The 26,594-nt window shown below is 41.3% G+C and overlaps 1 protein-coding gene across 2 annotated transcripts in view; it reads left to right on the plus strand.

Annotated features, from left to right (window-relative positions):
• SH3RF3 (SH3 domain containing ring finger 3) overlaps positions 1–26,594 on the plus strand; it is a 661,819-nt gene that overhangs the window by 334,642 nt on the left and 300,583 nt on the right. For both annotated transcript variants that reach the window (XM_073664834.1, XM_073664836.1), the window contains exon 3: positions 4,048–4,143. In XM_073664834.1, coding sequence (XP_073520935.1) covers positions 4,048–4,143 — 96 coding nt within the window. The remainder of the gene's footprint in view (positions 1–4,047; positions 4,144–26,594) is intronic.

A 26,594-nucleotide genomic window follows, 5' to 3' on the forward strand; every position in this document is an offset into this window, starting at 1 on the left:
AGCTGTGCCCTGACCAACGCTGTAACTGGGAAGGTCCACTTAACCACAGACATGTGGAAAAGTGCTTGGGGCCAAGGACACTACATTTCCATGACGGCATACTGGGTGAACATTGTGGAAGCCATGACCCAGAACACGTGCTCTCGACTCCAAGAATTGCGGGCCCTGGTTTGATCAGGGTTTCCCCCACCTTCTACAGCAGTTTCTGCACCTCCTCCTCCTCACCGTCCATCTCCGAAACGTCAACATCAGTCGCAAGCTGGAAGCACTGCAGCACTGCCTTGGCCAAGCAGCAACAGGCTCTGTTGAAGCTAAACTGCTTAGGTGACAAACCGCTGCAGAGTTGTTGAAAGGTCTAGGCCAAACTGATCTGTGGTCTCGTCCCTGAATTTTACAGCCAGTCAAGGATTTATATTTACTAGCACAAGAAGATTTGGGGAGATGTCTCTTGTGACTAAGAGAAGGAGAATAGAGAGTAAGTAGATAGTTCATGAATTTGCAAGAGTGTCTCTTGAGTTGTAGAATGGGAGTGGATGGATTGGTATGGTTTAAGAATGTGAAAAGAGCATGAAAGCTGTACATGGTAAAGGATAAGACAGAGGGACTGATATAAATGGAGTACAGAGAGTGTGTGAAAGGGCAGTAAATTTCAAAGATTGCAGCACCTAGGACATAGATGATACAAATAGATATGGTAAATGCATCTTGCAGTAGAGGTGAACTAGAAACAAGTTTCTTTGAATATTTATGGATTACCTGTCTCCTGCCCTGTCCAACTGCCATGTTTAATTGCCTTGCACTTTGACTAATATTGAACTTTGACCAAATCTGCAAAAGTGCCCCTCTGCATAACGTGCTTTCCCTTTGGCTAGGTCTTCATTTACAAGGAAGTTTGTTCTTAGATCCAGATGGAATTTTACTTGTTAAACAATTAATCAACTGACTTAAGACAGGAGGAGTGCTCTGTTGGTCTCTGTTATTCTGCAAAATTAAGAAGCAATACCACCTTGTTGTACTGAAGCAGCCATGATTCTATGACTCTGATAACTGTTGAAGCCAATAAGCATAATATGCCTCTTAAAATGACAACAGCTACATGGCTTTTTGTGCCAATATATTTACAAGTGTGTTCATTGGAGTTGAACAGTTTGAATTGCATTAGTCTGTTATAGGAGCCACTTTAGTAAAACCCATATCACAGATGCTTACTGTTGTACCCTGACATTATTTACTCATGTTTCACCCAAATTGTTTGACTATGCTATTTGTGCATGACACCCCTCTTCCCCTTCTTATATTAAAATAATTAACATGGATGATCAACTAGAAAAAACAAGGCAAGAGGATCAAACTGAAGAAAAAAACATCATCTTGGAGCCTTAAACCTATATGCAATCAGGAACTTGCAGGAGGGACATGGGTAATAGCTGTTTAGCAGCGATGTATTAGTAATTAGTAATTTTTTTGCAGAGATGCTGTATACACATAAATTGGCAATATATTGGAAAACTGGTAACTTGCTTGTAGATATGCTGTAACACGCAAATACCTTGACTTTGGTAATCTGTCAAGGTATCAAATAGACTTTGGTAATCTGTGATCTTTATAGCAGAATAGTAGGTGTTGACAACATCTACAGAAGCTGAACCAAGCCTGGAAATAAATGCTGGAAGTAAAATGGAAGTGAAGAGTAGCATTGTAGATAAGTAGACATCTGGTTGAGCCAAGTAGACGGAGAAGCAACTCCTGACAAACATAGTTTCTGAGAACTATGCTTTCCTTACAATCAAGCAATGGAAAGCTCCCTCCACCGAACTTAAAAGGCTTAGGATGATGACATCAATAGTGTGTTTCAGGATACCACAGTAACCCTGAGCAATCTAGCACTGATGGAGCCAACCATAGAGGAAGGTTACAAGTCCGGCCGCTAGAGCCAGGATAGGTGAGTAACAGTTATTTGGCATAGGGCCCATAGACATTGCAGTGTTGTTAGATAGCATTCAGTTTTCTATATCTGTCTATAATTATTACTTTTATTTGACATTTTTATTTGTAGAAAATGTATTTATTTCATTTTATTATCTGTATTTTATCCTTTTTTGGTGCAGCAGTTACAATGTATGTTGTTATATGCATTATTCTAAACTCTATGTGTGACTGTTTTTATAAGGCAGCCGTTACAGTTATTCTATTTTTATTGCATTTCATTTTCTTGTACTTTATTTTACACTCTTGATGGTACAGCAGTTACTTTAATTTTTGGTGGTTTGGAACAAAGACTGTCACTAATTTGGAACCAAGCTTTGCAGTTTCAGATCCCAGCGTGACTTGCATGTAACAGCATATATATTATGCTACTCCTGGTGTGCAATGTAATAACATTGCGGGGTGTTACATAAACATTGCAGCGTGTTTGGTAAAAATATGTTTAAATATAATGTCTTTTCTCTTTGCTAGATTACATTGATTTTATCAGGTTCCTCCAGCAATTTTTGCAGGATTATTTGAAAAATAGTTGTAATATTTTAATATGACATCTGTATATCAACCCTGACAAGATAGATTCATCAGCTAGGTATAAAAAAAAGGAAATGTGAGAATCCAAAGGAGTTCATTACTTTCAAAGTAGGTCACTTGCAGGGAGACCAGAAAACTCCCACAGAGGAAAATGCTTGAGGTTTCAAAAAAATTGAAAAATAGTGAAAGCGCATCAGTTATACAGTGTCTAGAATCTGCCCAACCTTAGTCTGCCAGGCTCCACTCTGCCTTTGATTATCTAGCAGTGGGTGGCTATTGAATGTTATCCTCTACACCACAAGTAAAGCGGGTTAATATGGAGCTTGTTATGTCACTCACATCATTCACTATGGAGTGAGATGAAAAGAGACCTTCTCCAGTGACCCCCATACAGCGGAGCTCAGTTCTGCGGAGCCCTGCTGAATACTGGCATGTTGTGCAGGGCTAGTGTCGTTTTATCTACCGCAAGAGACGCCTTGCGTAAAATCCTTAAAGTTTTTTATTTCATAATAGAACTAAACAAATCTTTTTTTTCTTTCTGTATGTTACATTCTCAACTGTCCTAGTATAGAACGCTTATACAGTATATATACGGAATATACAACGTCATACCGCCATTCAGTACAGATTGTATCCCTAGGATGGGACAAAATGAGGAAGATACTAGTTATTCCATGATTATAGCCCACCAAATAATAGGGAATGTTTAGTTATTACGAATACAACATATCAAATATATATTTTTGTGTGCTACATTAATAAGTGGCACGCACATGGTAAGTACCATCACAGTAATGCGTATCTCTATTAATCTTGAGCAAACCCGATTTAGCCGAGATAATAAATCCCTTAATGCTTCAATGACAGCCTGCCGTAAAAAAGGCTTTAATCCCGCAGACAGTAATTTTGTGCTTGTTACATGCAGCCGCAGATAGGGGTCCGCCTGTTAGTGCCAGCAGGACACCTCAGAGAGAGACATTTTTTAACTGCTTCAACCTTTGGTGATCATTTTGTAAAACGCATTTACTGAGTGATGACATTTTATCCCTCTATTTTAGGGACACTTTATGTTATTGAAAACTAGACCAGTTCAAAATTGGAAAAAAGTCCCTATTATTTATATTATTATTATTATTATTATGTACCTTATCAATAATGATAGATCCATTTATTACCCAGCACATTTTAAAATAGCTAAGTTACATCTGGAAAATAGTTTTCAGGATGGACATTTTCTAAAAGTTTGTTTTTTTTGTTTTTTAAAGAATTAGAATTACACTAAGTCAGACACACATGGTAATTATTACAAAATGTCATTGTATCTTGCATAATGTACATGTCCTTTATTCAGTTTACAGCACAATTTGGATGATGCTTGAACTTGAAGTTCAACAGGGTCCTATGAGGTTCTTCACAACAGTTGCTCTGGACGATGTAAATGTTAACTCTGCAAATGATGTATGATATATTTATTTAAATGCATAAAAATGTAAGTGTTTGACCCATTGAAATATACATGTTGTTTTTCAGGATGAAATTCTGACAGTGATCAGGCGTGTAGATGACAATTGGGCTGAAGGAATGTTGGGAGAAAAGATTGGGATTTTTCCAATTCTCTATGTCGAGGTGAGGAATTTTCAGTCATGGAAATACATATGGTAACAAGAGTCCAAACTATTATAAATCAGAGACTGAAAGCTATTTGTGGTACACATAATGTCACTATTTGCTGTAAACGGTGATGCGAAATATGATGTACAAAATATGAAGCGTTATAAATAGAAGTGACGGAATATGAGTGCAACTGAATTCTGATATTACATGAAGTGCAAAATGTGAGAAGATAGTCCTGATGTCCTAAGGACCTTTAATGATTTTTTATGGACAGAAGATTCATCATCTCTGTCTTGCGACATTGTTGGTCTATACTCTTGCATTCCACATAAACTTGCCCTAATGGCATTTGAGTAGCACCCTGCCACCTGCAGCACCTAAAGCCTTGAATACAAAAGTTTATTTTAAGTGTGATTGAGCTTTCCATCATAATCATTTCATTTTTGAAGACACTTATTATTTGCTAATTAGGGGCACCGCAAAGGGGTCAAAATTCATGGGGTCGCTGGTGGTGCTGTACGTGGCATAATGGGAAAAATTGTTAATTTTTTCACCTAGTAACCCATTTTCTGACTGCATAGCCTGGTAAAGTTGCTTCATAGAAGATATACTCCTAGTGTGGATTGGTGGTGAAGCGACTGTGCCAGGCATTTGTGATTATATCAATAGGAATGATCTAAGCCTGAAATTCATTGGATTGAAAAGGTTAATAAACCCAAACAGGGTGGTGACTGGTGTAAAGTCCTGCTTAATAGGGAGGCGTTTTGTATATTGCAGCTCAATACTCACATTCCTAATGGCTTGAATTTCCACAGTGACTTCTTATATATTTATTATTTGGGTGTAGCGTATCCTTTCCCATATATTTGATCCATAATCATTCAATATTATATGAAATTTCAAGTTATATACGAGTATATATGTATATACAGTGGCTCCGTCCATCTTCCCATCAATTTTAACCATCTTCCCTGTCCCTGCTGAAGAAAAGCAGGCCCAAACCATGATGCTGCCACCACCATGTTTGACAGTCGGGATTGTGTTTTGAGGGTGATGAGCTGTGTTGCTTTTACGCCAAACATATCGTTTTGCATTGTGGCCAAAAAGTTTGATTTTGGTTTCATCTGACCAGAGCACCTTATTCCACATGTTTGGTGTGTCTCCCAGGTGGCTTGTTGCAAACTTCAAATGAGACTTTTTATGGATATCTTTGAGAAATGGCTTTCTTCTTGCCACTCTTCCATAAAGGCCAGATTTGTGCAGTGTACGACTGATTGTTTTCCTATGGACAGGCTCTCCCACCTCAGCTGTAGATCTCTGCAGTTCATCCAGAGTGATCATGGGCCTTTTGGCTGCATCTCTGATCAGTCTTCTCCTTGTCCGAGATTAAAGTTTAGAGGGATGGCCAGGTCTTGGTAGATTTGCATTGGTCTGTTACTCCTTCCATTTCAATATGATCGCTTGTGCAGTGCTCCTTGAGATGTTTAAAACTTGGGAAATCTTTTGTATCCAAATCCGGCTTTAATCTTCGCCACAACAGTATCTCGGACCTGCCTGGTGTGTTCCTTGGTCTTCATGATGCTCTCTGCACTTGAAACAGAACCCTGAGACTATCACAGAGCAGGTGCATTTATAGGAGACTTGATTACACACAGATGGATTCTATTTATCATTACCAGTCATTTAGGACAACATTGGACCATTCAGAGATCCTCACTGAACTTCTGGAGTGAGTTTGCTGCACTGAAAGTAAAGGGACCGAATAATATTTCACGCCCCACTTTTCAGTATTTAATTTGTTATAAAAGTTTAAAATATCCAATAAATTTCGTTCCACTTCACGATTATGTCCCACTTGTTGTTGATTTTTCCACAAAAAATTAGAATTTTATATCTTTATGTTTGAAGCCACAAATATGGCTAAAGGTAGAAAAGTTCAAGGGGGCCAAATACTTTCACAATGCACTGTATTTGTGTGACATCACTTGAGCAGTGAGGGGGAGCAGTCTTTGCTTTTAAAAGGATTTCCTGTCTGCATTGTTTTTGACATGACTAAGGCCATTTAAATGTCGAAATGTGTAATTTTTTTTATTGCTTTTCCCTGACACACACATGGAATTTTAAAGAACATTAAATAAAGGATTCCTATTTTTTTAATTAAAGGGAACCTGTCAGCAGGTTTGTCCCATATGTGGTAAGGCCAGTACCTTTCAGCCCTGATATACAGCATTCTAATATGCTGTATATATGCCCCCAACCCGGCCTACAACACAAAATAAGACGTTTTATCATACTCACCTGCGGGGCAGTCCGGTCCGATGGGCGTCACTGTCTTGGTACGGTGCCTCCATTCTTCTTGCGATTCCGTCCTCCTCCTTACTTTGTATGGATGATGCATCTTACGTCATCTACACAGTGTCCCCAGCATCACGCTCCTGTGCTCCTGTTGAGGGCAGTGCAACATGATGCAGTGCACATGCGCCAGGAAAGGTCAAAGAGCCCTGACATATGCACACTGCAGTACCTCTCTCTGCCCTGGATGGGGCAGAGAAGTACACATGTGCAGGAGCACAATGCCGGGGAGATTGTGTGGATGACGTAGGACACATCATCTACACGAAACAAGAAGGAGGACGGCATCGCAAGAAGAGAGGAGGCGCTGGACCAAGATAGCGACGCCTATAGGACCCTATCACCCCATAGGTGAGTATCATAAAAGGTCTTTTTCTTGTTTGCAGGTCGGATTGGGGGTATATATACAGCATATTAGAATGCTGTTTATCAGGGCTGAAAGATACTGGCCTTACCTCATATGGGCCAAACCTGGTGTCAGGTTCCCTTTAAATCCAGCAGCACTCTTTCTATTTTCCCAATTGAATTCTACTCGAATATGGTACAAAAATCTGCATTTGCCAAAATTCATGTATTTTATAATTTTCTTTTGTGCAGATTCAGCTACACTACCGTTCAAAAGTTTGGGGTCACTCAGACAATTTTGTGTTTTCCATGAAAAATCATACTTTTATTTATCAAATGAGTTACAAAATGAATCGAAAATATAGTCCAGACATTGACAAGGTTAGAAATAATGATTTTTATTAGAAAGAATTATTTTCTCCTTCAAACTTTACTTTTGTCAAAGAATTCTCCCTTTGCAGCAATTACAGCATTGCAGACCTTTGGCATTCTAGCTGTTAATTTGCTGAGGTAATCTTGAGAAATTTCACCCCATGCTTCCTGAAGCCCCTCTCACAAGTTGGATTGACTTGATGGGCACTTTTTGCGTACCATACGGTCAAGCTGCTCCCACAACAGCTCAATGGGGTTGAGATCTGGTGACTGCACTGGCCACTCCATTACAGATAGAATACCAGCTGCCTGCTTCTTTCCTAAATAGTTCATGCATAATTTGGAGGTGTGCTTTGGGTCATTGTCCTGTTGTAGGATGAAATTGGCTCCAATCAAGCGCTGTCCACAGGGGAGGGCATGGCGTTGCAAAATGGAGTGATAGCCTTCCTTATTCAAAATCCCATTTACCTTGTACAAATCTCCCACTTTACCAGCACCAAAGCAACTCCAGACCATCTCATTACCTCCACCATGCTTGACAGATGGCGTCAGGCACTCTTCCAGCATCTTTTCATTTGTTCTGCGTCTCACAAATGTTCTTCTGTGTGAGCCAAACACCTCAAACTTTGATTCGTCTGTCCATAAAACTTTTTTCCAATCTTCCTCTGTCCAATGTCAGTGTTCTTTTGCCCATATTAATCTTTTCCTTTTATTAGCCAGTCTCAGATATGGCTTTTTCTTTGCTACTTTGCCCTGAAGGCCAGCATCCCGGAGTCGCCTCTTCACTGTAGACGTTGATACTGGCATTTTGCGTGTACTATTTAGTAAAGCTGCCAGTTGAGGAGCTGTGTGGCGTTGATTTCTCAAATTGAGACTCTAATGTACTTGTCTTGTTGCTCAGTTGTGCAGCGGGGCCTTCTACTTCTCTTTCTACTCTGGTTAGAGCCTGTTTGTGCTCTCCTCTGAAGTGAGTAGTAAACACCGTTGTAGGAAATCTTCAGTTTCTTGGCCATGTCTCGCATGGAATAGCCTTCATTTCTAAGAACAAGAATAGACTGTCGAATTTCACATGAAAGTTCTCTTTTTCTGGCCATTTTGAGAGTTTCATAGAACAAACAAATGTAATGCTCCAGATTCTCAACTAGCTCAAAGGAAGGTCAATTTTATAGCTTCTCAAATCAGCCAAACTATTTTCAGCTGGGCTAACATACTTGTGCAAGGGTTTTCTAGGGTTTTCTAAACATCCATTAGCCTTCTTACACAGTTAGCAAACACAATGTACCATTAAAACACTGGAGTGGTGGTTGTTGGAAATGGGCCTCTATACACCTCTGTAGATATTGCAAAAAAGACGTTTGCAGCTAGAATAGTCATTTACCACATTAACAATGTATCGAGTGTATTTCTGATTCATTTAATGTTAGCTTCATTGAAAAAAATGTGGTTTTCTTTCAAAAATAATTAAATTTCTAAATGACCCCAAACTTTTGAATGGTAGTGTAAATTTTTCTGAACTTTGAAGGATCATCAAAAGGTTAAAAATAGAAAAAAATACTTATACACACACCTCACTGTTCACTTTTCCGGTCCCTCTGCTCGTCACCATTCTCCATCCAGTCCTCATCACATCTTCTTATCACCATCACTGATTGTTGAAATCCCTGGGTCTCTCATGCTGGCCAGGCATTAATAACTCTGATGAGTCCCAGAAGGGTTCTGCGCAAACACGCACAAGGTCACGGCGCACATTGTGATGTCATGACCTTACAAACGCATACACAGAATCCTTCTGGGCCTCATCAAAGCAAAAGTCCCAGCCATGCATGAAGTAGCTCAGGAATTTAGCACTCACGGCGTTAATAAGAAGATGCAACAAGGATTGGACAAATAACTGTGAGAAACAGAGTAAAAATATTATTTTTATTTTATTTTATTTGGGTCTGGTATATATTTGGGTCTGATATATATTTATTTGGGTCTGGTATATATTTGGGTCTGATATATATTTATTTGGGTCTGGTATATATTTGGGTCTGGTATATATTTATTTGGGTCTGGTATATATTTGGGTCTGGTATATATTTATTTGGGTCTGGTATATATTTGGGTCTGGTATATATTTATTGTATAACTGGGCTTCTAATCCAATCTCAAATTTAGACAGGTTAAACTGTAGAAGTCTGAAAATGCGCCTAATTTTGCTCCAAAATGTTAGATACTTTTGTCTAACATTACACAACTTACTGGCTGGCTTACACGGCTTCAAAATTGCACCAAAATGTCACTGCAATTTTGTGAAGGTGTCGTATCATAAGCGTACCCCTTATTTCTAAGTCATGCATTCCTCTAAATCAAGGGTGGGGAACCTTTTTTCTACCAGGAGCCATTCAGATATTTATACCATCACTTGGGAGCTGTACAAAATTATTAACTTGAAATTTATCCTGCTATATTTGGTCAAACATTTAGTTAACTCAGCCCTTATGTGATGGCTGGAACTGATTCTCTTTGGTGCGTCGTATGATGTTAGGTGGTATTGATGATGTTGCTACTCGCAACTACTTTTACAGATTTACGTCGGTCTGGAGTGCAGGGGACTCTTTGCGATGAATTTTGAAAAGAGCTCGCAGCAGTAAGTTGTGAACACAGAGGTATATTACACTGAAGGTCTTCTCACAGTGAGAAATTCATCACTGCTCATGTAACATTTCTAGAACTTAAGCATTGGGGGGTCTACAGTTTATACATCACATAAGAGACACTGAGACTGGACATCACAGGAGATGCTGGGCTGGGGCCTATACATCACAGGAGACTTTGGGGCATATACACATCACAGAAGACGCTGGGAGTTTATATATCACAGGAGATGCTGGGGGCATTTACATCACAAGAATGGCTGGAGGCATAAACATCACAAGAGATGCCGAGGCATATATATTACAGGAGTGGCTGGGAGCATATACATTACAGGAGATGCTGGGGGCATATACATCACAGGAGAAGCTGGAGCATACACATTACAGGAGTGGCTGGGTGCATATACATCGCAGGAGATGCAGGGGTATATACATTACAAGAGGGGCTGGGGCCATATACATCACAGGAGGGGCTAGGGGCATATACATCAAAGTAGAAGTTGGAGCGCATACATCACAAGTGGGGCTGGGAGGCATATACCCTGGGGCACAAACATTACAGGAGGGGCTGGGGCCATATACATTACATGAGACGCTGCGGCATTCACATTACAGGAGATGGTGGAACATGTACATTACCGGAGACAGTGGGGCATATACATCACAGGAGCGGCTGGGGGCATATACATCACACGAGACTCTGGTGCACAAACATCACAGTAGGGGCTGAGGGCATATACATCACAGGAGACGCTGGGGCTTATACATCACAGGAGGGCCTGGTGGCATATACATCATAGGAGAGCCTGGGGGCTTATACATCACAGGAGACACCGATGCATATACATCATAGGAGAGCCTGGGGGCTTATACATCACAGGAGACGCCGAGGCATATACATCACAGGAGGGGTTGGGGAATATACATCACAGGAGGGGCTGGGAGCATATACATCACAGGAGACACCGATGCATATACATCACAGGAGTGGCTGGGGGCATATACATTATAGGAGACCCTAGGACATGTACATTACATTACAGGAGGCGCTGCTGTTGTTGTAGTCATCCGTGGGAGACTGGACGGCAGAGCACACTGACTCCGTCCACATAGGACGTCCTGACGCTGGTACATGCCAGGATGTAAGCCTTCATTGCATGCACCGCAGTGCTCAGTAGTGAATGCTGCATCACACTGTGACTGTAACAGGCAGAAAAAAGCTTACCGCTGGTCACAGGCGTCGGCTGATGAGAGAGTACTACTCCCATCAGCTTATTCCTGCTGTCGCTGATATCAGCTGGCGCTACTGATGGGAATATTCATCAGAAAAAAATTGACGTAGGGTCCCCCTATAAATTCTAACCAGCAATGGCTAAACAGACAGCTGCGGGCTGATGTTAATAGCCTTGGAAAGGGCCATTTCCCTGGCTATTAACGGCTCAGAGCTGTTTGATTAGCATTTACTGGTTAGTTTACAGGGGGACCCCAGAAAAAAATTGACGTAGGGTCCCCCAATAAACTCTAACCAACAAAAGCTAAACAGACAGCTGTGGGCTGATATTAATAGCCAGGGAAGGGGCCATGGATACTAGCCCCCTCTGAGTCTAATAACATCAGCTCTCAGCGGCCCCAGAAATGGCGATTCAGTGGCACCAAATCTGGTTCTTAGTCCCGGCTCTTCCCACTTGCCCTGGTGTGGTGGCAAGTGGTGTAATAGGGTTGGGGTTCATGTCAGCCTTTTATTGGCAGCTGACATGAAGCCCAGGAGTTAGTAATGGAAAGGCATCTATAAGATGCCCCCATTACTAACCCCATAGTAAAAGTTTGTAAATAAAGGCACAGCCTGAAAAAAAACTTTATTTGAAATAAAAGCCCACACATTTTTCACATTTATTTAAAAATAAAAAACACAGTTATACTCACCTAACACCTAATCCATTAAAGCCATTGTCCCTTGTAAAAAAAAAAAACCCCAAAAAATCGAATTTATACTCACCTAACACCTAGTCGCCAAAGCCATTGCTCCCTGTAAAAAAACAAAAATAAAAAACAACCATTTCTCTCACCTGTCCAAAGTGAAGAGATAATCCATGCTCTCCCATGACCATCCAGATGACTTGGAGAGCAATCACATCATCAGGACAGCAGGCTCACACTGACACAGGTGTAGCACTGAGCAGTCATGAGAAAGTTCCCCGGAGTTCATCAGCTGATGAACCTCGGTGAACTCACTTACAACACCTCTGCTGCATGAGAACTTTCTCACCGCAACCCAGCACTATACAATGCAGGAGCAATTACGCTCCTGTCAGTGTGAGCATGCTGCCAGGGAGAACAGTCACATGGATTATCTTCACGTTGGACAGGTGAGCATTATGGCGGTCTATTATTTTTTATCTTTTACAGGTGACAAAGGCATCGGGAATTAGGCTGTGTGCCCACTATGCATTTTTTAAGCATTTCCGCAGCGGCAATTCTGCTTAAAAAACGCTTGGTAGAATGTCTGCAATGTTCCCCAATGATAATCCGCATGTGCTGTGCACATGCTGCAGAGATTTCCATTGCGGATTATCATTGTTGAAAAATCTGCAGCACTACCAATTATTTTACGTAATCGCGGCGTTTTCGCCGCCATTGACTTGCATTGAATCGCTTAATATCCGCATGACTACATGTGCACATGTGGATATTAAGCGATTCAATGTGTGGATGGTATCCGGGTCTGGAGAAGAGGAGACTCTCATTCAGACCCGGGTACCATAGTATCTGTAAAAAAAAATAATTTAAAATAAAAAAATACATTATACTCACTTTCTGATGGCCCCCGGTCTCCTTAGTGATGTGTCCTGGCTCCCCGGCAGCTCGCGATGGTCTAAAAGGACCTTCCATGACGTCATTTAGTCATATGACAGGTCACGTGACCACTGACGTCAGTGGTCGCGTGACCTGTCACATGACTAAATTACATCATGGAAGGTCCTTTTACACAACCGCGAGACACCGGGGAGACCTTACGCATCATATAAGGAGACCGGGGGCCATCGGAAGGTGAGTATAATGTTTTTTGTTTTTTTTTTACCATTTTTATTCTTTTTTTTAACTAACTTGGTCACACTATATAAAATCCATGCCGATTGCATGGATTTATATAGTGTGACCAAGTTGTTAAGCACTTTCCAAGTGATGCTAAAATCTCTTGGAAAGCGCTTGACAACCCGCATGCGAAATCGCATGATTTAAACGCTTCACTTCCGCTTGTCCCTGGCTGAAAAAACACATGTAAAATCCGCATGCGTTTTTTCTGCCAGGGAGATGCAGAAACGCTCAGGAAATATCCGGAGCATTTCTGCATCGTGGGCACATAGCCTTAAGGTGAGTATTATGGTGTTTTTTATTTTTTCTCTTTTACAGGGGACAAGGTCATCAGGGATTAGGCATTAAGGTGAGTATAATGCATTTTTATTTCAATATTTATTTATTTAAGGTTCTTTTTTTTCTTGGAGCACAGGCATAAGCTTTTTACCGCCAGACACAGACACAGCTGTGGGCTTACGCTGTCATTAGACAGCGTGAACCTGCAACGCTCTGACCGGCGGTAATGATATTATTGCCGATCAGAGCCTGTGTTTCCCGCGCCATCATGCAGATGACAGTGTGAGAATCCACAGATGTTCAGGCCCCCCATTCATATGAATGGGGCCTGGATTCGGGTTCGAGTTCAGGTACCGTTCTGGTACCCGAATCAAACTTTTTATAGATGTTCGGTCAAACCCGCCGGACCCGAACATCCGTGTGTTCGCCCAGCACTACTTCTGAGCTCCGCGATCCCCAGCCCGAGCACTGGAGTGCCCAGAAATCTATCCACCCCTGCTCTAAATCATGCCTCATTGTCAAACGAGACATAAAAAGGGTCTAACACGCATAACATACAATATATGGTACAATCCATGTACTCCAGTGTTTTTACACAAATTTAGCCAAATTTTGTGCTCCTCTTCCCCTTGTCATTTTCAGCCTGCAAAATTGTGTTTAATGGATCTGAAATGTACAACAGATGTATGATGTCACAGTCATTTTGTTCTGCCCTTTTCACATCTAGGCGTGTACAGTTTTACCACATGTAGCAATCCACAGTCCTTGAGGTCATTTACATTAATCATAACATTCCATTACTATGCTTGGCCTATGTCATAACTTTCCAGTGTAACTGATACTGTTCTCCATGACACACAGTAACCTTCAAATACATGTGTGACAAGTAACAAATAATATCAGATAAATAAAACAATAATAAATACATAGATGAATATATTTATACATATATATAATAAACAAATTATATATACAGTACGGACCAAAAGTTTGGACACACCTTCTCATTTAAAGATTTTTCTGTATTTTCATGACTTTGAAAATTGTACATTCACACTGAAGGCATCAAAACTATGAATTAACACATGTGGAATTATATACTTAACAAAAAAGTGTGAAACAACTGAAAATATGTCTTATATTCTAGGTTCTTCAAAGTAGCCACCTATTGCTTTGCACACTCTTGGTATTCTCTTGATGAGCTTCAAGAGGTAGTCACCGGAAATGGTTTTCACTTCACAGGTGTGCCCTGTCAGGTTTAATAAGTTTGATTTCTTGCCTTATAAATGGGGTTGGGACCATCAGTTGTGTTGTGCAGAAGTCTGGTGGATACTCAGCTGATAGTCCTACTGAATAGACTGTTAGAATTTGTATTATGGCAAGAAAAAAGCAGCTAAGTAAAGAAAAACGAGTGGCCATCATTACTTTAAGAAATAAAGGTCAGTCAGTCCGAAAAATTGGGAAAACTTTGAAAGTGTCCCCAAGTGCAGTTGCAAAAACCATCAAGCGCTACAAAGAAACTGGCTCACATGAGGACCGCCCCAGGAAATGAAGACCAAGAGTCACCTCTGCTTCTGAGGATAAGTTTATCCAAGTCACCAGCCTCAGAAATCGCAGGTTAACAGCAGCTCAGATTAGAGACCAGGTCAATGCCACACAGAGTTCTAGCAGCAGACACCTCTCTTCAACAACTGTTAAGAGGAGACTTTGTGCAGCAGGCCTCCATGGTAAAATAGCTGGTAGGAAACCACTGCTAAGGACAGGCAACAAGCATAATAGACTTGTTTGGGCTAAAGAACACAAGGAATGGACATTAGACCAGTGGAAATCTGTGCTTTGGTCTGATGAGTCCAAATTTGAGATCTTTGTTTTCAACCACCGTGTCTTTGTGTGATGCAGAAAAGGTGAACGGATGGACTCTACATGCCTGGTTCCCACCGTGAAGCATGGAGGAGGAGGTGTGATGGTGTGGGGGTGCTTTGCTGGTGACACTGTTGGGAATTTATTCAAAATTGAAGGCTTACTGAACCAGCATGGCTACCACAGCATCTTGCAGCGGCATGCTATTCCATCTGGTTTGCGTTTAGTTGGACCATCATTTATTTTTCAACAGGACAATGACTCCAAACACACCTCCAGGCTGTGTAAGGGCTATTTGTCCAAGAAGGAGAGTGATGGGGTGCTACGCCAGATGACCTGGCCTCCACAGTCACCAGACCTGAACCAAATCGAGATGGTTTGGGGTGAGCTGGACCGCAGAGTGAAGGCAAAAGGGCCAACAAGTGCTAAGAATCTCTGGGAACTCTGGGAACCATTTCCGGTGACTACCTCTTGAAGCTCATCAAGAGAATGCCAAGAGTGTGCAAAGCAGTCATCAAAGCAAAAGGTGGCTACTTTGAAGAACCTAGAATATAAGACATATTTTCAGTTGTTTCACACTTTTTTGTTAAGTATATAATTCTACATGTGTTAATTCATAGTTTTGATGCCTTCAGTGTGAATGTACAATTTTCATAGTCATGAAAATACAGAAAAATCTTTAAATGAGAAGGTGTGTCCAAACTTTTGGTCTGTACTGTATATATACAGTGTGTAATTACATTTTAACTTGAATAACAATCACATTTTTGTTACAGCTTCTACTCGTGATAAATGTGTGGAATGCTGTAGAACAAACAAAAATGACAACATGTACTTCCAATTTTGACTGAGCAATAGTAAACTATGCTTTTATGCACTTAAATGGGTTGGCCACTAAATTTATTTTGACAAATGTGTTGGGAACATGATTTTCTTGCACTTACTAATATATAGGTATTAAAGTAAACCTGACGGCTCATACATGCTGCCCGTGGAGTGATTTCAGTCATGTATATTTGACTATGAAACAGTGCAGCATTTCATACTTTAAAATCCATTGGGGACCAAACCACATGGGAAACTAGTCGGAAAGGCAGCTTCTCCCCGCTTGGTCCGCTTGAGTGATGTGTGTCCCCCTGTTTGGCTTCTGTATATACTGTAGGTAGAGACCTGTCACTCCAGGGCAGTGGGTGGGGAGAAGCCGCAGGGAATCCACCTTTCTAACTAGTCTCCCGTGCGGCTCAGTCCCTGGTGGCTTTTAGTCTGTGTGCCCACTATGCGTTTTTTAAGCATTTCCGCAGCGGCAATTCCGCTGCATAAACGCTTAAAAAACGCTTGGTAGAAGGTCTGCCATTATCATTGCGGAAAAATCTGCAGCACTACCAATTATTTTGCGGAAGCGCTTCGTTTTCGCCGCCATTGACTTGTATTGGAAAACATGACATCCGCATCACTGGATCTGTACATGCGGATTCCATGCGTTTCAATGTGCGGATGGTACCTGGGTTTGGAAAAGAGGAGACTCTCCTCCGGACCCGGGTACCATAGTACCTGTAAAAAAAAGAATAAAATAAATATTATACTTACCTTCTCATGGCCCCTGGTGTCCTTGTCTCGGCTTGCCGGCAGCTCGCGGTGGACTCAAGAACCTGCGGTGATGTCATTTAGTCATGTGACGGGTCAGGCGACCGCTGACGTCGGCAGGTCCTTTAAGCTGCCGCGAGCTGCCGGCAAGCCAGGACGCAACAGATAAAGACACCGGGGGCCATCAGTAGGTAAGTATAATATTTATTTTTTATTTTTTACCATTCTTTCGGTCACACTATGTAAATCCATGCCGCATTAAATCCGCATCGTGGGCACACAGCCTAAAGCCGGAGAGGTAAGTATAATGTTTTTTTTTATTTTTTACATTTTAACTCTTTTTTTTACTTTTGATGCTGCATTTAAAGCAGCATAAGTTGGTCACACAATATAAATCCATGCCAGTTGCATGGATTTATATTTTGTGACCAACTTGTCAAGCACTTTTTCAAGTGATGCTCAAAAAAAAATGCGTGCGAAAATGCATGCAAAAATTCTTAAAAAACGCTTCTCCCTGGCAGAAAAAACGCATGTAAAATCCGCATGCGTTTTTCTGCCAGGGAGAGGCAGAAAAAACGCATGTAAAATCCGCATGCGTTTTTCTGCCAGGGAGAGGCAGAAACGCTCAGGAAAAATCCGCATCAATTCAGCATCGTGGGCACATAGCCTAGCACTGGTGCCTACAAAACCCTTTTCAAAGTGCTATATACCAGAATTTTCATAAAAAAGGACTAGCAGAAATGTTATTTGTTCATATAAAATTGTTTGAGGAATGCTTTATGCAAACAGCAGAGCCGGCTACCCGTGAATACCGAGATATCTCCCTGTGGAGGCGAATGAGGGGAGGGCAAGAATACTGTACTGATGTTATTACTGTGTTTGTGATGTTATTATAATATATTATGTTATATTATGTATCATGAGGTTTTGAACCAGCTTGATTCAACAACATAGAAGACAAAACTTGCTCATTTCAGATTCTGGGAGTAGAGGAATATTGTACAAAACTTGCATCTTAAACTAAAGATTGCATTCTATCATAGAAATTGGTTTTGGATTACAGAAAAGGCTCTACTTTTATTCCACAAACAGCCCAACTCTTGTCCAAAGGTTGTACCTGGTAATTCAGGTCATCTTCTGGTCAGAAACAGCCCATGAACAAGAATGATGGAAAAAGCCAAACTTTAATTAAACTTAAAGGGAACCTGTCAGGTGGGAGTGACACAATGGAAAAGTCATATATCTGATTCACTAAATTCACTACCTCCAACCAAAGGTAGGCATAGGGGTGGTATAGCAAAGGGAGTATGGCTGCTGTATTCTGACCAGGGTGACAAAATTTTCCCAAATTTATCTACTTTGTCAGAAATGTTAGCTGACAATTTAACTTTGATCATATACCAGGAGATCCGTTTATTCACTTCCATGAGGTCTAAGTCTTGTGTCTTCTCCTGGTTGAAGCGCCAGGAAGATAAAGGAAATGAGAACATGGGAATATTTAGAAATATCAGGGATATGTTTGTGACGATACAGAGTAAAATCTTAATAAGCCAGACGTTTAGACTTGTTAGGTCAAGAGAATACACTATTGTGTTTAAATTACATTATTGTGTTTAAATTGTCTTGTACATGTTTGTGTATTTCTAAAGGTCAGACCAGTATTTGTATAACCCTGAATGCTATCTTCTCTTTGATTCTGAAACAATGATGTGTATTTACAAGAGGCCTTGTGATACCAACTATGTAAATAGATTAGCTAGAGCAATGAATGTTTGCTAGATATGTTAAATACCATTGTAGGGTGTTTGCCAGTCAATCTTGGGGGATGAGCTGTGGAGACTAGAGCCCTGCAACTTTACCTCTTACCTGTGCCTGATAACCTCACACAGATTTAAATATAAACAGGGATGTCTGTAGTGCTAGAGGCAGATTCAGTCTTGGGACAGAGAATCAGAAGGACTTTGGAAGGAGAATGGGAGACATCCTTCAGGAAAGTAGATGGATTGCATGGCATCTAAAGAGACACAGATTTGTATTCTACATGGTTCTAGCCTAATGGTATCGGCCCCGACTGGAAAGATTCGGATCTGCTCCATTAACCATCCCAGACATGGATACATTTTGGGGAGTCCAGAAGAGGACGAAGAAGTCACCTGGCCCCATGGATACGTAGTTTTGGGGTTGCTAGGAGGGACCCACCAGTCGCCTAGAACCCATGGAGACATTTGGAGTTGCCAGTAGGGACTCGCAGGTCACCTGGCCCCGTGGAAACTCTCGGAGAGGCCAGATTTGGACCTTCGGGTCTCCTGGTCTTGTGCCTCGATAGACTGCTAGCTTACTAAGCTTGCCGCTACCTTCTCTCTGTGGGGGCCCGCCAGAAGTGGGGGGCCACTGGTTGAGGTAGTCGGCCCTGGAAGTCTCCAAAGTCACAGCTGTTCTATCCCAGGCGGGCGGAGAAAGAAGGGTGAGACTTTGTAATGTTGTACCATCTTGGGCATTTGCTGGGACTGTTCTTTGTGTTTACTGTCCGCTTTGTGGTTCAATAAAGTATTGCCACGCTTTTTACCCGCACCCTGTGTTGTCTGAGTAGCGTTACGCCCACGGAAGACCCCGTGTCTTCACAATGTTCATTTAGCAAAGCCTCCAAGGGGCTTTTCTTTAGATTGTGGCCTGTAACTGAGAGGATAAGAAAATATACTCTAATCCAGACCCTATGCATTTTGGGGCAAAGCCACCATATGTGATACATGTTGCCCTCAGTCCGGCAGCCTCTAAAGCACTGATAGGAGTAGTTGGGAACGGCTTTGGCCACTCTGGTTGAGCATCTTATGTTTTTCATCTGTTAAATAAAGGAGTGTCCAGCAACCCTATCTTGATCAGAAAATGAATTTTTTATATTCTGTGTACCTCATTCAGTTGATACAACCTATGAGATTCACTATTAAGAATGTCCTGCCATTCAGTGTCTTCAATTTTTCCTTAATAAACAGCAGTGTTATTTCATGTACTTTCACCAATCAGGGCTTGTACAGCCCAGAAATAAGACCTGCCGAGATCTACTAAAGAGATTAGAGGGTCAGTATCAACAGATACATTTTGGTGTCATTGCCGACCTCCTTATTGACAGTATGACAAAATTGAAATTATTAAAAAAATTCTTTGTGTGGCAGAACATGCTCTATTTGTAATTTTGAGAATTAAGTGTTCCATTCATCATTATCTGTGCTATCCTACAATGCTCTTCAATTTCCAATTGCTGAACCCCTCCAGACTAGCTAGTTGCAGTAGCCACACTGTGTGCAATATGTGCAAAACTTTTGATGTTTAAAATATAAGATATCCCTGCATTGCCAAGAAGATTTTGTTGATCAAGAATTAAGTGGGAGTAGCTTTAGGGTTATATTTGAACCTGTGTGACTGCTGCCCTACAAACAAGTTATTGATGTCTTGATAGTGGCTAATCATCGCCTTGGTAGAGTGCTCCAACCTTTGAGTAGCTACAATATTTTTTAAACCAGATTTTGGACAGCTAATTTGCCCTCTTCTTTAGACCTTTGCTAGGTCTGTAGTTTAATTCTTGCGAGGCCGCCATTCCATTTCAGCTCTTTAAGGCCATTTTGCCAGATAGTATAAATACTGTGTATCTTCCACTGCAGTTTTGTGTGCAGAAAATGCCAATTGTCGGGGAATAAAAATGATGTCAGGGGACAAGGATCAGGCATGTGTATGTTTTTTCACTGATGACTCTTTTCTTTTCTAAATGATAAGCTGTTGCCAGAAATCTGAGCGCTTGGAGAGATAGCTTCTGCCGATACCTATCTAAAGTGTATCACGGGGCAATAGACAATTTGGATCGATATAGTGCTTTATAGAAAACATGAAAGGTATCAAGTATCTAGTTTGGTTCAGTCGGTATCTCAGTAGTTGTGTTTTTGAGTACAACATCATAGGATAACCCAGTCTAGGCGTTACCTATAGTGGCCAATATGTGGCTTGTTCGGTCTCCTTCTTCATAATAGGATTGTTTAGCAAAGAATCATTTATTTTTCACCATTTCTAAAATGTATGCTTTGTATGCTTCTATAGCCTCCATTCACTGCTCTTGAGTAAAATAATGATTTGCTTGAATAAAGACAGCCTCAGAATTATCAACTCTTTTAACTTCCCCATAACTTGAGTCTTAGTTTTCATCCTGCTATTGGCCTGTATAAGAACTCCTCAAAGTGAAAATCTCATAGAATCTTAGACTATTTTTACTAGCTGAGCCATCATTAACGTGAAAGTGCTCTGTAACATGTAGCTTTATTGTTGTATTATCTATTAATGAGAGCCATTGGGTTTGAGCCTCCAACACTTCCCTGTCCCAACCAACCTCCTGGACAAATGTATCATTAATAATAATGAAGAATTATCTGAGAGATTTCTTGTAAAATATTTAATACAAGACACCTTTGGCAGCAAATTATCATTGACCAGGGTCAGTTCAATTCGGAAAAGGGTATTGTGTGAGTTTGCGTGTCATAAAAAAGTGTCAAAAAGCCTGCACCTCTCTATGCTGAGCTCGCCACACAATTACCAGCATCATCTCTTCTAACAATTACCGAATTTAGTGGGAGGCAAAAGCAAAGTGGTTTGTTCAGAACTCAACGTATCCCAGTATGGATGAGAATGCTATTGTAATCCTTCTGAATCGGTACCAGAACAGAAAGTGTTGTCTCAAACTGGCAAACCCTTTTCCATGGTGAATGCACTTGGGTACACAAATCAAGATCCACTGCTGGCAACACCCTTTGCCAGCAGTCAACCATTGATGTCTCAGATATACATAAAGGGAGACAAGTCCGGGAACCTTGCAGGCCAAGGTTGCATGTTTAGGCTAAGAAGACAGCTCACAGTAACACAAGCAACATGTGGCCGAGTGCTGCGCTTTGAAAAATGGCTCCTGAGATACTTTGGATAAATGGCCGTGTCTCAAATTAATGCGAGCATGTTTTTCTGTACATTCTGCTCAATACAGAATAAATAAAGGTGTTTTGAATTTTTTTTTCCTGTTTTCTTATCATTTGCATATCATTAACATGTCCATTGATCCTGTGATTAACATAATTGGACAACTTTTCATTCTTGGTGCTACAGTTTCACTGTTGAGTGTATAATATATATTTATGGAGTAGCTTAAACTTCTTTTTAGATATGAAACTTTACCTACTTTACATACTTTTTTTACTTCATTATCGTGTTTTCATTCATTTCCTTTTAACTGCCATTTTTTAGAACAAATAATTATATCGGCATTTATATGGTAATGGAAGCCTTCTCCACCTCCTGCACCCAGGATACTTGTGTTACAGCATAATTACTCCAGAGCTTTGATTCTACAAAGTTCTGAACAATAGATCTTCAGAAAAAGACTTCATTAATAGAGGGTTTGTTAGTTAATTGCTTTGTGCAAAACTGGACCAATTAGCCCAAAAGAAACCTTCTTATTAACCAGAACAGCAGAATAACATTTCTTCTTTCATAACTGCTCAGGAGTGAATATTATAACTTATAGATAGAATAACACTTCAGTTATAATCATTGCATCGTCCTGTGTTATTATGCAGAGGCCACTTTTCAAAATTTCCAGAACTTCTTGAAGAGTTGGATATGGGCAGTGTCGAATTGGGGTGGCAAGGGCCCACCAATAACATTGACTCTGGAGGTCCACTATTCTGCTATGTGCAAATATTACATTTCCCTCTTTCATAATTTTTCCTATGCTTCTATTTAATAATAAACTATGTAGTTTGTTGAATGAATGATGAGATGCTGCTTATTTCTGTTCATAGTGAATCAAATGTATTGGGCCATCTACTGCTCATGTTGTGGGGAAAGTGGCTTACTCCTGCACAGGGGCCCACCTGGGGATTCACCTCTTCACCTGTGGGCCAGTCCAAGCCTAGACATGGGCAGCACGTTCTCTTGGAAAATCAGATCTGCGGCAGTCCACTGTCGTCTTCATCCTAATTTCCAACAGCAGAGTAGCTTCTATAGACAGCGTAACATAATTAAGACCTTGTCTGGCATAATGTGACATTGACATAATAGGATGGCATTTGTAACATAATTTATCAAGTTTCTCATTTCTCGGTGTGAAGTTTTTCTTCAGCAGAATAATGCTTGCTTTCTTGAACTTGAATGCTATCACCATTAGGTCTTACAATGGTAAGTGATCTGTAATGTACAGAAGTGTATCCATGTGACATGTTCCCTTTAAAGCTACAAATCAATGAACTATTGAATAAAGCATAAAAGCTAACTATTACATTATCCTCTTAGACAATATCTTGGAATATACCATTTTAGCGATTCACCCATAATGAAGGCCTATTGTGTTTCATAAAATGCCATTTCTCCAAACAACTTTTCATGAATCCCCATTTTGGTAGACAGTTGAAGATAGATTGCAATGGATTTTGTGGCAGAAAGCCTACATTTATGTTGCTCATCACCATCTTCATCCTGACCCTAATGACATAATTGAGATTATAAAGAGCGGCTCTTAGAACAGAGTGAGGCTTTTATTGACTTGTCAGACAATAACTTGTATGATTACTTCTTCAAATTGTCTTTTACTAAAGGTCATTTTAGCAAATACCAATTTAAAGCCTCATTTCATCTTTCCAATGTTTTACTACCACAAATATACAGAAGTTGCTTTTATTCTGCCTGTGCACATTTTTGCTAATGGCCATTCAATAAATGGCTGGAGAAAATCTGCTTTCTTTTTAAGCATGAGCCTGTTGACGAATAAACTTATCACCACTTTGGTTAGGATAGTATGTTACTGACGCACCCCTGGGCCTGTGTCGCGCAGCGTTGCGCACGCGGGAGCTTACCCGGAGCCGGATCTGTTGAGGGTTGTAGTCTCGTGGCGGTGACCCGGTCCGTGCCCAGGGAGTCAGACTAAGTGGCGCTGTATTAGCGGTAGATGTTGGACGACTACGCCACCCGTTGAGTACAGCTAAGGAGCTGCTGCTGCAGGGCAGACCGCTGAGGCCGGTGGTAGGATTGTGCAGCGTGATAGTATAACCCCCAACGGGAGGGGTATGGCCTCAGGGCAGCCGACGTGGATGATGGGGGTAGCAGGAACCACTCGGAGACGGTACGGTGTAGTTCAGGGTCTTTACTGGTGACAAAGATAGACCCTCCCGGAGTACTGGCTAGCGATTGGGGCCTGGTCAGTCCTTGAGCAGATGGGATCTCCCCTGGCCAGGCGGAGTTGTAGGCCTCCCAAACTAACTGTACTCTTCTGGCTACCTTGCTAGAGGCGGGTAAAAGTAGCCCACGTCCCTGAGTGTACCGTGTGGTGCTCACCCGTATGGCCGGTGACTCGGGGCCTTCTAATGGCTTCCGCTCCACGATGGCGGTGCTGGTCCCACGCGTGTGACCGTGCCTTCGGGTTTCTGGGCCAGAGGACCTGCAATCCCCTGCCGGTCGGTTTCTGCTGCTGGGTAAGGATTAGTCCCCACAGCCTCGGACTCCGGGTCCGGTGATAACTTCTCAGTCAGGGCGAGCTCTGCAGCTGCCAGCCCCTGACTCCTTGTAGCACTGCTCCCACAGAGCTCCTGTTGTTTCTTCCTATGCTGCTTCTCTTCTCTACTCTTGTTCTCTCTCTCTCTCTCTCTCTCTACTTCTGGCATGGCCCAGGAGCTGGGCCCAGCCGGAGCCACAGCTCCCTGTCAGCCCTCCTGGCTGAACTCTCCCTCTGAACTTCCTAACCCTGCCTCAGCCCCAGGTTTATATAGGGGAAGTTCTTCCCCTCCCAGGACTGGGCAGGAGGTGTGGCATGCATAGGATTCCTGACCAAGAGACCTCCCACCTGCTCTCAGACATAACATTGCTGTTACTGTGGAAACCAGACCCCTGGGGTGCCACATTACTTTATATGCTTAAATAGAGATACAATATTACTTTCTGCCACATTTCTCTTAAGATGTATATCAAATTGCTGAGTTATATTGTAGAGAGTCCTACTAGATTACCAAGTCAATAGTTGATTTTGTCTTTGTTGGAATAGCATAGGATCAATGTTTTAAAGGGAACCTGTCTCATACTTTTTCATGCTGCTTCTATGTAGTCAAGGGGATGAAGCCTGATTCCTTTGACCCCCATGGGATCTCGGAGTACCATTTATTCACTGTACACAGTTGTTCCGATTAATTCAGCTATTCTATAGTATAGCACAAGAAAATAAATATGTAACCAATGCAGATTACACTCCAAGAATTGGTGCTAAATACACTTTTAGGGTGATTTTGTAAATAATGCAAAAATATTCACAATGTAGATTTACAAGAAAGCCATTGGGGGAAACACTCAAATAAATTATAGAACTAAAAAGCAGAAAAAAGAGTCGTGGAAAAGAGTCCAGATAGACGAATATATTGTGCCCAAATTATAATACTTTATTAATTAGACAGGATAAACAGTACATCATATAGTATGAAACAATAGCATGCTGCTGTGCAATAGCGCACCACATGGGAAGCCATGGTCAAATGCATGTAATTGATAAGAGCATGTGCCACATAATCGGTATCATAGTGGTACCAAAGGAAGGTGTCCCTTACATTTAACCAGTGTTATAAAGGTCTAAGGTTAAATCCATTAATGCTAACTTACATGGAGGCCGGTTCCCAGCTTGCCCCTGTCACCCCAACACATGTTTCGCCTTTCTCCATCAGAGGGCCTGGCAAAGAAGGGCGTGATTAAGAAGGGCGAAACGTGCATTGGGGTGACAGGGACACGCTGGGCCTTGACCTATTTCCAGAGCATGGTTCCCATGACCCCATCCCAACTAGTTAGGTGACTATTTGACCACTGCAACCAGGCTGGAAAAAAATAAAGGTGTGGCTGCATAGCATGCTTGCTTATGTACCTCCGATAGAAATGCAGGATGGCAATCAGGGGGCTCCTTGTTATCAAGATAGATGCGAGTCCCAGAGATGAGACCTGCATCTGTCAGAAATTCACAGCCATAAATGTCTAATATTGTAATACCCCTTTGAGTAGTCCTTTCAGAAAATGATTTGTGGGATACATTTCTGTTTCATAAAACTAGATGCCATAATACTTATTACATTGCAGATTAGATTATTGACTCTTTTCCATCTAAGCCTTCACAATGCTCCGATTTGCATTTTAAATAATTTGTTTATTGATCCAGTGCCTGAGATTTATTGCATTTATACCTTTGTTTATACCTATTTGCTGTTTTGATCAATTATATTCATGTTTCAGGCAGTTCTTAATTATATAATTGGAACCTGATTATTTCATTAAATCTGTTTATGTATACAGTAAAATTAATTTCCTCTTTTATGTTGTAACATTCATTTTATCTGTCATTCATGGCACTTGGCAGATAACAGATGATCATACATTGCAGATTATAAAACAGATATGGACAAGTAAAACATATGTGAAATATACAGTATGTAATGCTGCAGGAAGAAATGCAGCCTATTAAAACTGGTGTAGCATCATTTTAGTATTCAATGTATCACTATAATTTTGTCTTCTACTTGTTTGCTTTGCTAAAACTTTTACTTAAAGATGTTGGCCACTACTAGGACAACCCCTTCTCACTCTGAATGTTTGCCCCTGTTAAAATAAAAACACCTATACTCCCCTCCGGTGCCGGCACAGTTCCAACCGTATCAGCACTTGCGGTCCCGGGGTTCACATGAGGTTGTTATGTCGCGCGAGTCCTGCGCCCAATCAGCGCTGGCGTTACTGTACCCACCTTCAGATGTATAAGTAATAGTGATGAGCGAGTATGTTCTGTTAACCCTTTCGCCGAGTATGCTCAGGCCGAGCTCCGAGTATTTACAGCTGCTCGGTGATATGGTTGAATCGCTCCCGTGTGCATGATTTGCGACTGTTTGACAGCTT

Source organism: Phyllobates terribilis, unplaced genomic scaffold (genome assembly GCF_046119375.1).
Source record: "Phyllobates terribilis strain yellow unplaced genomic scaffold, ASM4611937v1 Scaffold_2__4_contigs__length_985480577, whole genome shotgun sequence".
In the NCBI taxonomy this organism is placed as follows: domain Eukaryota; kingdom Metazoa; phylum Chordata; class Amphibia; order Anura; family Dendrobatidae; genus Phyllobates; species Phyllobates terribilis.